Source organism: Rhinoderma darwinii, chromosome 4 (assembly GCF_050947455.1).
Source record: "Rhinoderma darwinii isolate aRhiDar2 chromosome 4, aRhiDar2.hap1, whole genome shotgun sequence".
In the NCBI taxonomy this organism is placed as follows: Eukaryota; Metazoa; Chordata; class Amphibia; order Anura; family Rhinodermatidae; genus Rhinoderma; species Rhinoderma darwinii.
This window is the reverse complement of record NC_134690.1, coordinates 88026420-88038982: the sequence shown is the minus strand read 5'-3', so window position 1 is coordinate 88038982 and position 12563 is coordinate 88026420. Positions and strand designations below refer to the sequence as shown.

Genomic DNA, 12563 nt, shown 5'->3' with positions numbered 1-12563 from the left:
CAGCCGTTTTTAAAGCATCAAGCGTTTTTTGATGCGTTTTTTGTGGGCAGTTTTTTAAGCTGTTTTTCTATTGACACAATGAAAAATGGATCCAAAATGTCTGAAGAAGTGACATGCACTTCTTTTTACGGGGCGTTTTTTTACGCGCCGTTTTTCCAAACGGCCGCATAAAAAAACACTCAGTCGGAACGAAACACAGTTTTTCTTATTGAAATCAATGAGCAGATGTTTGGAGGTGTTCAGCTTACGTTTTTTCAGCCATTTTTCGGGTCGTTTATGGCTTGAAAAACGGCTGAAAATAAGCCGTGTGAACATAACCTAAGAGGATTCCTGATATATGTATGTAGCAAATAAAAAAATAGCAATCCAAAGAATTCCAATTAAATCATCCATGTCAATGCAAAGTTTCAGCCCTATCACGGGGCCTTTATCATATTATTATGGAGAAAGATTACTTGAATTGAAGAGAGGGTTGTAATGTAAACAGAATATTACCAGCTACTGGTAAACCACAAAAGGCGCTTGAACTATGTGAATTCTAGATTAAGTGCTACCCTTCAATGTGGTAGATGTGTGAAAAACTGCAAAGAGCAGTACTTTTATCACGAAATACATGGTACAATGCATTAATACAGCCAGCAGTGAATTTATGTGTACAGTCGGTTTTACATTTACCATCCCTAATAAAGACATCAGACTGAAATTATTCTTAAATATGTTGCAATAAAATCAAAAAATTGTCCTGCAAAGTACTTTTATGACCTGTTTTTTTTACTACTCCAATGCATCTAAATGGAAAATGAAACAACTTAGCAAAAATGTCCTCTAGTTTTGTGTCTGCAGGCCTACAGTATGTGTATCCATGGTAACAGACTACAAAGTCTGTGTAGTCTGATTCTGCAGTTATATTGCCATCCATCTATCCCCTACCTCTAATAAAGACTATTTGCATTGTTCTTTGTTTTAGATGCATTGGAACACAGTAACAAAAAAATGTCTGCGAAGCTATACCTTCCCTTTAAGTGAACTGATGAGGTAAAAATGGGGGTTCCTGCAATTCCTTATTTCTTTGGAGAGTAACTAAACAAGGCGCCTCAATTTTTAGGATCATGGGATGCCCAACTGTTGACTGTACTTTCATATCATTGAGCCAAAACACTGCGAGCTTTCAATTGCTCAGTTGGCTCTGGCAGACCAATATTCTTTATTGTGATTCTGGTGGGTTCGGCTTGTAAAGTCAACATTTCTAATAATAACATTGTCTAATAACATTGTCTATTAACATTGTCTAATAATAACATTGTCATGGTTTTTACACAGACCTCCTGTATATGATGCCACACAGACCGCCTGTATATGATGGCACACAGACACCCTGTAAATGATGGCACACAAACCCCCTGTAGATGATGGCACACAGCCCCCCTGTAGATGATGCCACACACCTCTCCGGAGAAAGCACCACACCCCCCCCCCTCCCTGTAGTAATCTTCCGGGACTGTATCTGTATATTCAGGACAGTCCCGAAAAATTCGCTACAGTTGACAACAATGCCCCCAGTACTAGCGCCACACTACCCTTGTAGTGAGGGTAACAATACCCGACCTATAATTCCGCCAGAATGCAGCGCCGTCTACTTCACGTGTGGCCTCTCGTCTTCACAGGTTCTGTGAAGGCGGCGCGATGACGTCATCTCGTCGCCTTCGCAGAACCCGTGAGACTAGAGGCCACACGTGAAGAGGACGGCGCTGCATCGGTGAGTATGTGTCATCGCGCGGCCGATAGCAAGCGAAGAAACCAAGAGTTTCCTTGCCTCTTGAGCCCCCATGTCACAGATCCGTTTTTAATGGTTGTGACATGTATTGACAGCAGTTAAAAACGGATCCATTGGGGGCGTGGCTTGGCAGCCGAGACTGATGGCAGCTTGAACAGAGAGCTCCGGCACCGAGCGACTGACACAGCGTATAAAGCTACTTTCACTTTCTACAAACCTTCCCCCAGTGAAGCAGATTCATCCCTGATGATGACCCGTGGCAAGAGGCAGCATCAAAAGCAGGAGAAACTGGAGTTCTTCTTTGATAAAGAGCGGGGAGTGAAAGGCGCGAAATCGGGCAGGTCGCCATCTTCCTCTCACTCTGGGACATCTCCCCCGTCGTGCTCCTCGCCCAGACAAGAGCAACCGGAATCATCACAAGAGGTAGGAGCAGAGGAGGGAAACAGTAGTGCTGGCTGCTATCGACAGCATGCAGAGAGAGAGGGGAGTTTAAACTCTGAGAACAGGCACGTCCCTTCCCCCGAGCGGGCTGATGATAAAGCTCTTGCTCCTGTGCAACAGAAGCAGAAGCTCCAGGAGCAGCCGGGTTCACTATCTGAGGTGAGATCCTCCCCAGCACATGTCAATGCAACGCTGCAGAGTTTTCACACTACTGATGCACCAGCTTCTGGCACTTTACTGAGGGACATGTTGGTAGCGTTTAGTGCATCCATGCACAAAGAATTTGCACAGCTTCTTTTACCAATTCACACCACAGTTAATGAACTAGAAGTGAGAGTTGATCATGTGGAAAATAAAATGGCGGATTTTGCATCCTCTCATAATAATCTGGTCGATTCGCACAATGCTTTATCGGAAGACATAGAGCAGATCCATATGAAAATCAATGACCTGGAAGATCGCTCTAGGCGAAATAATATTAAATTTCGAGGAATCTCGGAGGAGGTGACACAGCAGGAGATACAACAGTATTTGCAATCCTTCATTAAAGCAATGATGCCTATGTGCTCCCTGAATGATGTGATTATAGATAGAGCTCACAGAATCCCCCGGCCAAAGCATCTGCCAGAGACAACGCCGAGGGATGTTCTGGCGAGAATACATTTCTTCCACATTAAGGAGTATCTTATGGATATTGCAAGGAAAACAAAAGATCTTCCAACTCCGTATCAACATGTGAAGTTATATGTGGACCTATCTGCAGCTACGCTACGCTTGAGGAGGCAACTTGCGCCCATTACGACCGTACTACGTGATCAAAAAGTGGCATATCGTTGGGGATTCCCGGTCAAAATCCTGATTCTACGCCAGGGGACTATGCATTCTATTTCATCACTGGAGGAAGGTGCTAAATTACTGCAGAGGTGGAATCTTCCAGCACCAGAGAAAAGTGGAGATAATGGAGGATCATCGACTCGTATACATCAAGAATGGCATACCGTGACACATGGAAGACGCACCAAGCATTGAACTCTGTTCGCTACTTCAAATGGTGCATTGAGAGTTCTCTGACCCTCTCGGTGTGTAACCGTGAGTGGGTACCCGTTTCTATGGATACAGCAGATGAGGCTGTATATGTTTTACCATTTTCTTTTGTTCTCCTTTGTTATTGTTTCACAGGTTTGTTTTTTTTCTTCTGGGCATTGCAGGATGTATAAAACGGAAAGATTTTGTGTACGCAGAGTAATGGGTGCGAATTCAAAGAAGGGTCTCTATTCCAACGAAGTGTACCTTTTCTTAGAGAGCATATCTAGGTACCGATTATCTTCTAAAGCTTTTTATGCAGATGTAATGATGGTAGTAATATCTGGTATTTATAGTCCTCATGGTTCTTAAATTTCTTTCTTTAAATGTCAAAGGACTGAATAGTCCTCATAAACGCTCGTATATGTGGAAAGAGGCTATCCAATCTAGGGGAGATGTATTGTGTGCGCAAGAAACGCACATCATTGCTAAGGATGCACATAGACTCAAACATTATAAGTTCCCGTGTATTATACAATCACACCACATTAAAAAACAACGAGGCGTAATGTTGGCAATTAAAGACACAGTCGCTCATAAGTCTATTGAGACAATTGTAGATCCAAATGGCAGATTTATCATACATGTCTGCAATTTGAACAACACTCTGTACACACTGGGGGTGGTGTATGCCCCTAACCAGCATCAAATCCGGTTCTTGGGTAAATTTTTTCGGAAACTTAAAAAAGTTCAACAAGGTCATTTAGTCATGTGTGGAGATTTTAATGCTATCCACGATAAGGCTCTGGACTCTACAGCGGAGCAGAGATCGGCCTCCCAACCCCTGGGCGGATTTTTACACATGAATGAGTTATATGACATATGGCGCATTCACCATGAAAATGAGAGGGATTATACATTTTTCTCCTCCGCACATGCAACCTATTCACGCATAGACATGTTTTTGATACAGAAGTCCTTGTTGCATACTGTTACTAACACTACCATTGACCTTATTAAGTGGTCAGATCATGCCTCCATATCACTTCAAATCGAAGAATCCTATGTGGCATCCAATACGTCTTTATGGCGATGTAATCCCTTCCTATTAGCCCACACGGAATATAGAACTGAGATAGAATCGGCCTTAAAAGAATACTTCCAGTTAAATGTGGGTTCAGTTACTAGCCCCTTCACAATTTGGAATGCTCATAAAGCCATAATCAGGGGAGTATTCATTAAATTAGGACACAGAGCTAAGGTAGAAAGGGAAAAAAAGATACAAGATATCATGCAGAACATCCGTACATTAGAAGATCTAAACAAATCTTCAGTATCCGCAGAACAGGTGTCACAACTTAGAGATCTACGAATACAATTGAGAGATTGTTTACTACATGAATATGAAAAATCCCTCACCAGAATTAAGGCCCAGTACTACTCACAAAATAATAAAGCAGGCAGATTACTGGCTCAACGGTTAAAGGCAAAATCATATAAGACTAGGATCCCCTTTTTATATCGAAGATCTACACAGTCCAAGATATATGACCCCCGAGATATAGCCAATGAGTTTATGGAATTTTACTCTAGTCTTTACAATTTGGATGGGTCGTCAAATTCCTCATCTGTCCCTGTGACTTCTATTAGCCAATTTCTAACAAAATTAAACCTACCTATCCTTCCTAAACGACAGCTGGAGGCCCTAAATTCCCCGATACAACTGTCGGAAATAGAAGACATTGTAAAAGCACTTCCCTTGCAGAAAGCACCAGGTCCAGATGGCCTCACAAATTGCTACTATCAAACATTTATAGATATTCTGATCCCTCATTTGCATAATACTCTAACACAGGCCTTTAAAGAGGGCTCATTTCCAAAAGAAATGCTTTCAGCTCTAATCGTAACACTTCCAAAGCCTGGGAAATCCCCAGATATCCCGCAAAACTTTAGACCAATATCGTTACTTAATACAGATCTCAAAATATATGCAAAACTTTTGGCTAACCGACTGGCACCATTAATACCCTCCCTGATAGGAGGAGATCAAGTAGGATTTGTCAAGGGCAGACAAATAACTGAGAATACCAGAAGGGTTCTGGATATATTGGACTATGTCCAGGGCTCAAAGGAAGCCTCAGTGATGGTGACACTAGATGCTGAAAAAGCGTTCGACCGAGTGCGTTGGTCATTTGCCTTCTCGGTGTTGGAGACTATGGGCATAAAAGGTGGGATATTGCAGGCTATCAAGGCGTTATACTCTGCACCTTCCGCGAGAGTGTATGTTAATGGGACACTCTCAGATAACTTTGATATTTCTAATGGGACTAGGCAGGGGTGTCCACTTTCCCCCTTGATATTCATACTATCAATAGAACCGCTAGCTCAAGCGATTAGACTGAACAAGGATATCACTGGGGTTTGCATAGGAAATAGACAACATCGCATTTCGTTGTTCGCAGATGACATCATGCTGACACTGGAACACCCGGAGAAGTCTTTAGAGACAGCACTAAACATTATTAAAGAATTTGGGACACTATCTCTTTATAAAGTTAATGAGAATAAATCTCAAATTTTACCGTTTAACATTCCTCTGGATACTCTTCAATCACTTAAATCTAAGTTTCCCATGGATTGGCAGTCACACCATGTTACCTATCTAGGTATAGCAGTTACTAACTCTATACCTGCGTTATATAAATATAATTATATCCCACTGTTAAAAACCATTGAACAAGATATGTTGCTGTACAATAAATCCGAAATATCCTGGGTGGGTCGCATAGCGGCCTTTAAAATGCTAATTCTACCAAAAATGCTGTACATATTTAGAACGGTCCCTATTAAACTACCGAGTTCCTTCTTCAATAAGGTGCAGAAACTGTTGAATACATTTATTTGGAAGCCGGGAAGACCCAGAATCGCTTCCTCGATCTTGAGTAGAGATAAAAAATGTGGAGGTCTGAGTCTACCCAATATTCAAGATTATTTTTGTGCAACTCAAGTCTCGCTCTTAAGAAACTGGTGGACAGGTGATGTCTCACAACATTGGATACATATTGAGACTTTTTGGGCACCTAGCCATAACTTGAGGGCTTTACTATTGGCTTCACTAATGCCCATAGCCATACCTACCTCTCTTCCTTACTTTCTACATACTTCCTTGCATTATTGGAAACAGTTTCATTCACGTAGTCCGAATACAACGTTTTCAATTCAGAAGGTAACACCTATCGAGACTTTCTGCATAGCCTTAAGCGATATGGATTTGAGACCCTGGAAAGAAAGAGGCATTGTATACCTCAATGATATGATGGAAGAGGCTCAATTAGCTCCATATTCCGATATAACACATAAATATGGCATCTCCCATAAAGATTTCTATAAGTATTTAAGAATAAGACACCTCCTATCTACGGGAGACTATACTCAATTAACAGCCAACGAGGAGGTGTTTCAACTATGGTCAGCCCCATCAAGTACTCCAGTCCGCCTTAGACCTATTTACTCACTCATGGGTTCAAAGTCCTTATTTCTTAAAACGTCTCCATTCCTGGCATGGGAAAAGGAATTGAAACAGGTCTTTGAAACATCCCAGTGGAAATTCTCTTTGAAATTCATCACTACTACTTTTACATGCGTCTCGCATTACGAGTCTGCTATCAAGACGGTACTGCGTTGGTATTATACGCCTGATAGGTTGAGCCATATATATCCTAATTCTTCCAATCTATGTTGGAGAGGATGTGGACATAGGGGCACACTGCTTCATATATTGTGGGCATGTCCTTATCTTCAGTCCTTGTGGGCCTCGATATTCAGAACTATTTCCCGAATATGTAAAACTAATTTGCACACATCACCGTCTCTGGCACTCCTTTTACTGGGTCTTGAGGAGATACCAAGAGAGTTTAGGGTGCTGGTTGCTCATTTTTTATTAGCTACCAAATTAGCAATAACCAGATACTGGAGGAGTACAACCATTCCGTCCATTGATGAGATTCATACTATGCTGAATGTTACGTGTGCTTATGAAAAAATGATAGCATATAAAACTCACAGATTCACAAGATTCACAGAGGAATGGAGGGGGTGGTTGCTTCTTCCTCAGAACTGTATATTTCCATGATGCTTAGGGGTTGCCTGGGAAGCTATAGGCCCAAGAGTTAAATATGTAATTACTCTATCTTAAGCATAATTTTTTGATGCAGTTGTTTGTTTTGATAAACTTTATGTGATGATGAGTATGTTATTCTTGTCCTTGCAATGCATAATTTGTACTGAAAAATTTTTCAATAAAAAACAGTGTTGATTAAAAACGGATCCATTGACTTCTATGGGTGCCGTCTGGCTGTGAAAACGGCCAAAAATAGTACATGTCCTAATTTTTGACGGCCAATATTCACGGGCCATTAAAAAAACGGTAGTGTGAATACACCCATAGAACATCATCGTTCTGAAAACGGCCATGTGACGGCCGTTTAAAAATCGTCTGTCACACGGACGTTTTTCACTGTCGTGTGAATGTAGCCTTATATAGTGGTTCCAAACCAGTTCTGTACTCTAAAGCTGCTCATACACTTGTGACAGCTGCTGTTCAGATGCACGTGGAGATGAGGAGGATGGTGGAGCAGCTGCTTTTTTTCTGAGATGGAGAGGATGAGTGAAATAGAATTACAATTCCAACATGACTTAGGCCTCTCTCACACGGCAGTATTCTGGTCAGTATTTTTTATCAGTATTTGGAAGCCAAAACCAGTAGTGGAAAATAAACAGAAAAAAAAGTATAATTGAAAAATTGGCACCCTCATCCATGTTATCGACGCACTCCTGGTTTTGGCTTACAAATACTGTTGTGTGAAAAAGACCTAATTCAATAACCCTTCTAGAGGGGACACATGGGGTGGTCTTGCACAACCTTCAGATGGGCATGTCATGTTTGATCAGTTCTGTTTATTAATTTTTATATACTGTTTTCCTTGGTTATTCATTTATTCTCAGGGTGTGACTGAAACTATTGGCAGCAACCTGACACTGAGCCGACATGAACTGGAATGCCTTATTACTGAGGTAAATATACTGGTATTGTGTTAGTGTATATATTCGTATTTCTGTCATATAATTAGCAACATTTGATATGTATATATATATATATATATATATATATATATATATATATATATATATATCTGCAGTATATATTTGTAGTATGAATAGGTTTTGACTGGAAGTTACTTACAAATAGCCATATTGCTGACCACAAAGTTTGCCTTTTCCTGTCCTGATATGAAAATAACGCTGCTCTTATAAATGGGTATGTGACTGCAATAGTAGACCTTTGTACCTCAGTATAGTGAAATATTTCAGCTATGTGAATCTGGCTTATTCCCTGTATAGAAATGTAGTGCCATAAACATCGGCTTTATGAACAGCGTTACATAGTCAATGGAGTGAGGTGGATCTCTGCCTCTGCAATAAGCCGTGCTCACTCTTAGACAATATGGCATATGATTATACGTACTTAAATAAAAATTAACAAACTGCTCTATTGATGTTTTCTTTAGATTACATTGCATATGATTTTCTAAGTGATGCCAGGAATTTTCTATATAAATTAAGTTCTTTCTCGTTCAGGGTCCCAGCCAACAACAAAATCTGTCCAAAACACCAACAGTGGGTTCAGTTTATTATCACTGCTGTAAGATGATCCTACATGCAAGTGGCACTAACCAGACATAACTCCGCTCATTGTAAAAATGCTGCTGTTATCATTGAACACACGGCCATATCATCAATAAGAACTAATCTGCTGTTTGTGAAAGAATCCAGTCATTAATCCCAATAGAAAGTGATCCACTCTACTGTCAGCCTCAGATGGGGTTGTCTGCCAGTGGACCCTGTTATCACTGTTGCCAATTATTGGGTGAGAGTCTGGGCCCACCAGAGGTTCCTATGGTAAACCAGTCCTTGCCTGATAGGAGTCATCTGCTGAAATACTTCATTAGCATTTTCTTACAAGCCCACTGTAATTCTTAATTTCCGTGGGATCATTATTGGTCTGGGTGGTCATTGTGAGGCGCATACATTGTAGTATAAAATATTTCCACATAAATGTATCAATGAATAATACAATGAAGGATCTTTGTGTTGTGATGTTGCCTCATGTGCCCATTTCTCTTCTCTGACAGAGTTCCTTTGATTGCTTCTTACAGTGGGCGTTCCAGAATATGACTCGTCCAATGACGTAATTTGACAGACCCTCGTCTCCTGCTTTGATCACAACAGTCTCTTCTTAGAAATCTAGTTTATCTTTCGCTATGTTAAATAAAGTTACCCACTGCAAATAAAACACTTCAAGTGAAGGAAGGAATGAGGCCAGAATGTCAGCAAAATCAGTTTGTCGCTTTCCTTTAGGGCTTATAAAGACAAGAGTCCATGTTGTAGAGTGGCTCATTCTTATAAAATTATTGGTCCGATAAATAAAAACAGTGACTGACAGTGATGACAATCTTTATGTACTGTCCTACATGAATTTACCTGCCATTACACTAAAGGGATTGTAAAAACACTAACTATTAACCAAGTATGTAATGTGTATGGAGACTACTGCTCCAGTGCAAAATAATAAAGGTAAGGCCTCATTCGCACAGCAGTATAAGAGGTCCTTTCTGTAAGGAGCCATAATAAAGCACCCATAGAAGTTCATGGGGCCTTTAGGCTATGTTTACATCTGCGTTGGAGGCTCTGTCGTTTTTGACTGGAAAAAGAGCGCTATTTTTCCAGTCACAACAATGGACACCTCAGCAGAACTCAACAGTCCCCATTATAAGTCAATGTGGTCCGTCGGGCGTCGTCGGTGTCCGTAGTGCGACGAACCCAACGCAGTGTTGTGGCTTCCGTTATAAACTGAAGCCACAACGCAAGATGTAAACGGAGCCTTATTTTACCATCATATGCCTCCGATTTCATATTGTGGCATGCTCTATCAGATGATGTATGGGGATTTTTTCCCCTCAAAGCATTGTTTCTCCCTGTGGCTGTAATACAAACATGAGCGGTACTCTGTCTGCCTCTCGGCCGTGCACGTGAATCCTAATACTATTTCAGTTCACAGAGCATGAGGTCGGTGGGACAGCCGTGTCCGAGCTCAGACTCTGAATTAATTATTTTTGCCTCTAACACAGCAGAAAGTCCTAGCACCAAAGAGAAGCTAAAATATATCCAGCTATTCTGCTGCATGTAACCAAACCCATAAAAGATGCCACCAAACAAACAAAACAAGGTGGAGCATTAATTTATGCTGTGTTCATTTCTAGTTGACAAATAATCTGCATTAATAATTTGTATATTAAATAACAGATATTGTTATGCACAGAGACTGCAACTTTAATTCCACGTATTAAAGATATTGGGGAAGATTTACTAATACTATCTAAGTTTTAGACAGTGTAAACTTAGTCTAGTCAGAAATTGCGCCAAATTTATCAAAGTGGTGCATGCTACATGATAAATTTGGCACATCCAGCTAGACATGATAGGCACGTCTCTCTTCCTTACACCACCAATTAGTTACCTTAAGTTTAGGCTAGTTGTTTTAACGGCACAATTTTGGCACATGTATTCGCATTTTAAGCCACTTCCTTTTATAGACCATTCCACTTTCCCGTTAAGCCACGCCCCGTCATGCATGTAAAAAAAAATGTTTAGAAATGTGGCGCACGGCATGTACACCAGAATTCCGATACATTTTGAATCGTAAATCTGCCCCAGTGTCTGTTTTTGAAAAATTCTTAGTTCTGTGTCCTGATCAATCCCCCACCCTTCGCACTAGTTGACATTCCAAGTAGGACTTCTCACTATTTTAGGCACGCACATGCACAAATATATAAGGGCTCATGCGCACAACTGTATTAGGGATCCGTGTTGTATAGATCTGGAATACTGCGCCTGTAGAATTCTATGGGCCCATACTGGGTCATGGATCGTGGCATGGAGCATCGCATCATGTTATATTACTGAGGTATTCTCCCCTAGAAGTTTCTCACCCTCTCTAAGGGAGAATATAGCACCTGAGAGAGGAATCATACAGTGTTACATTTACCCCCGGAAAGTGGAAGTGAGCTACGATCTGTTTGAAACCATAGAGCGGCACACAGAGATCCTATGGGTCCAGAACACGGATCTGTAGAGACTCTTTGTACCAATCTACAAGGTCAGTGCATGCAGAATTGCGGTGTACATGGGGCCTTAGGTGAATTTTTTCATAGGGAGCCAACTGAATCTAAAATTTTTGGGGGCGTTACAGTCAATTCAGAAAGTATTCAGACCCTTCACTTATTACACATCTTGTTACGTTACATCCTTATTCCAAAATGGAAAATATTTCTCTTTCTCATCAATCTATACACAATCCCCCATAATGACAATGTATATATCAGATTTGATCAAATTTGTGAAAATGTATTAGAAATAAAAAAACTCTTGTCCATAGGCTAGGTCTTTTATTGCAGCTCATCCTCATTAACAATACAAATGGACAAGAGGGGTGCATTTTCGAGAAAAAAAAGCAAACCCTTTTCTCTACTCCTGGACAACACCTTTGGTCGAATAGGTTGAAGCATGGTGGTGGCAGAATGTTGTGGGGATGTTTTTCAGTTGAAGAAACTGGGAGTCTAGTCAGGATCAAGGGAAAGATTAACGGAGCAATGTACAGAGAGATCCTTGATAAAAACTAGAGCACTCTGAACCTCAGAGTGGGGCAAAAATTCCCCGTCCAACAGGACAACGACCCTCAACAAACAGTCAAGACAAAGGCCTTAGGATAGGAGTGGCTTCAGGACGAGTCGGTGAATGTTCTTGAGTGTTGCAGTGGAGGGACCTTAAAATAGCTGTGTAGCTGTGCAATGACACTCCCCATCCAACCTGACAGTGCTAGGAGTATCTAAAGAGGGGAATGAGGGAAAATCCCCAAAAAAGGTGTGCCAGTCAATATGAGGTATCTCAATAAAGTACATAGGGCAGAATCTATCATCAAGTTTACGCCACTTTAGTGGCAAAAAAGTAGCACATCTTGGCACACCTCTGTTTTATACAAAACTTTGCAAATTTTTCACTTTTACAAAGGTGTTGGGGTTTAGCGTAAGGGGCGGGGCCATCTGCGGACTAACAAATTTACTATAATTTATGTAAGAACATGGTGTAAACTATAGTGGAAATCTACGCCAGCTGCTCATGGCTGCCGTCGATTTTAGTTATAGCGCTGTTTGGGAAAATTGTGGCGAAAGACAAACTTTAACCGCGAATACATATTTTTAACGTCTGA

General features: G+C 40.9%; 1 protein-coding gene across 1 annotated transcript in view; it reads left to right on the top strand.

The window, feature by feature from the left end:
• Positions 1–10652, top strand: part of AIRE (autoimmune regulator) — a 45323-nt gene extending 34671 nt beyond the window's left edge. The window contains exons 12-13 of the mRNA XM_075863632.1: positions 8243–8311; positions 9430–10652. Coding sequence (XP_075719747.1) covers positions 8243–8311; positions 9430–9489 — 129 coding nt within the window. The 3' untranslated portion in view covers positions 9490–10652. The remainder of the gene's footprint in view (positions 1–8242; positions 8312–9429) is intronic.
• The last annotated feature ends 1911 nt before the right edge of the window (positions 10653–12563 follow it).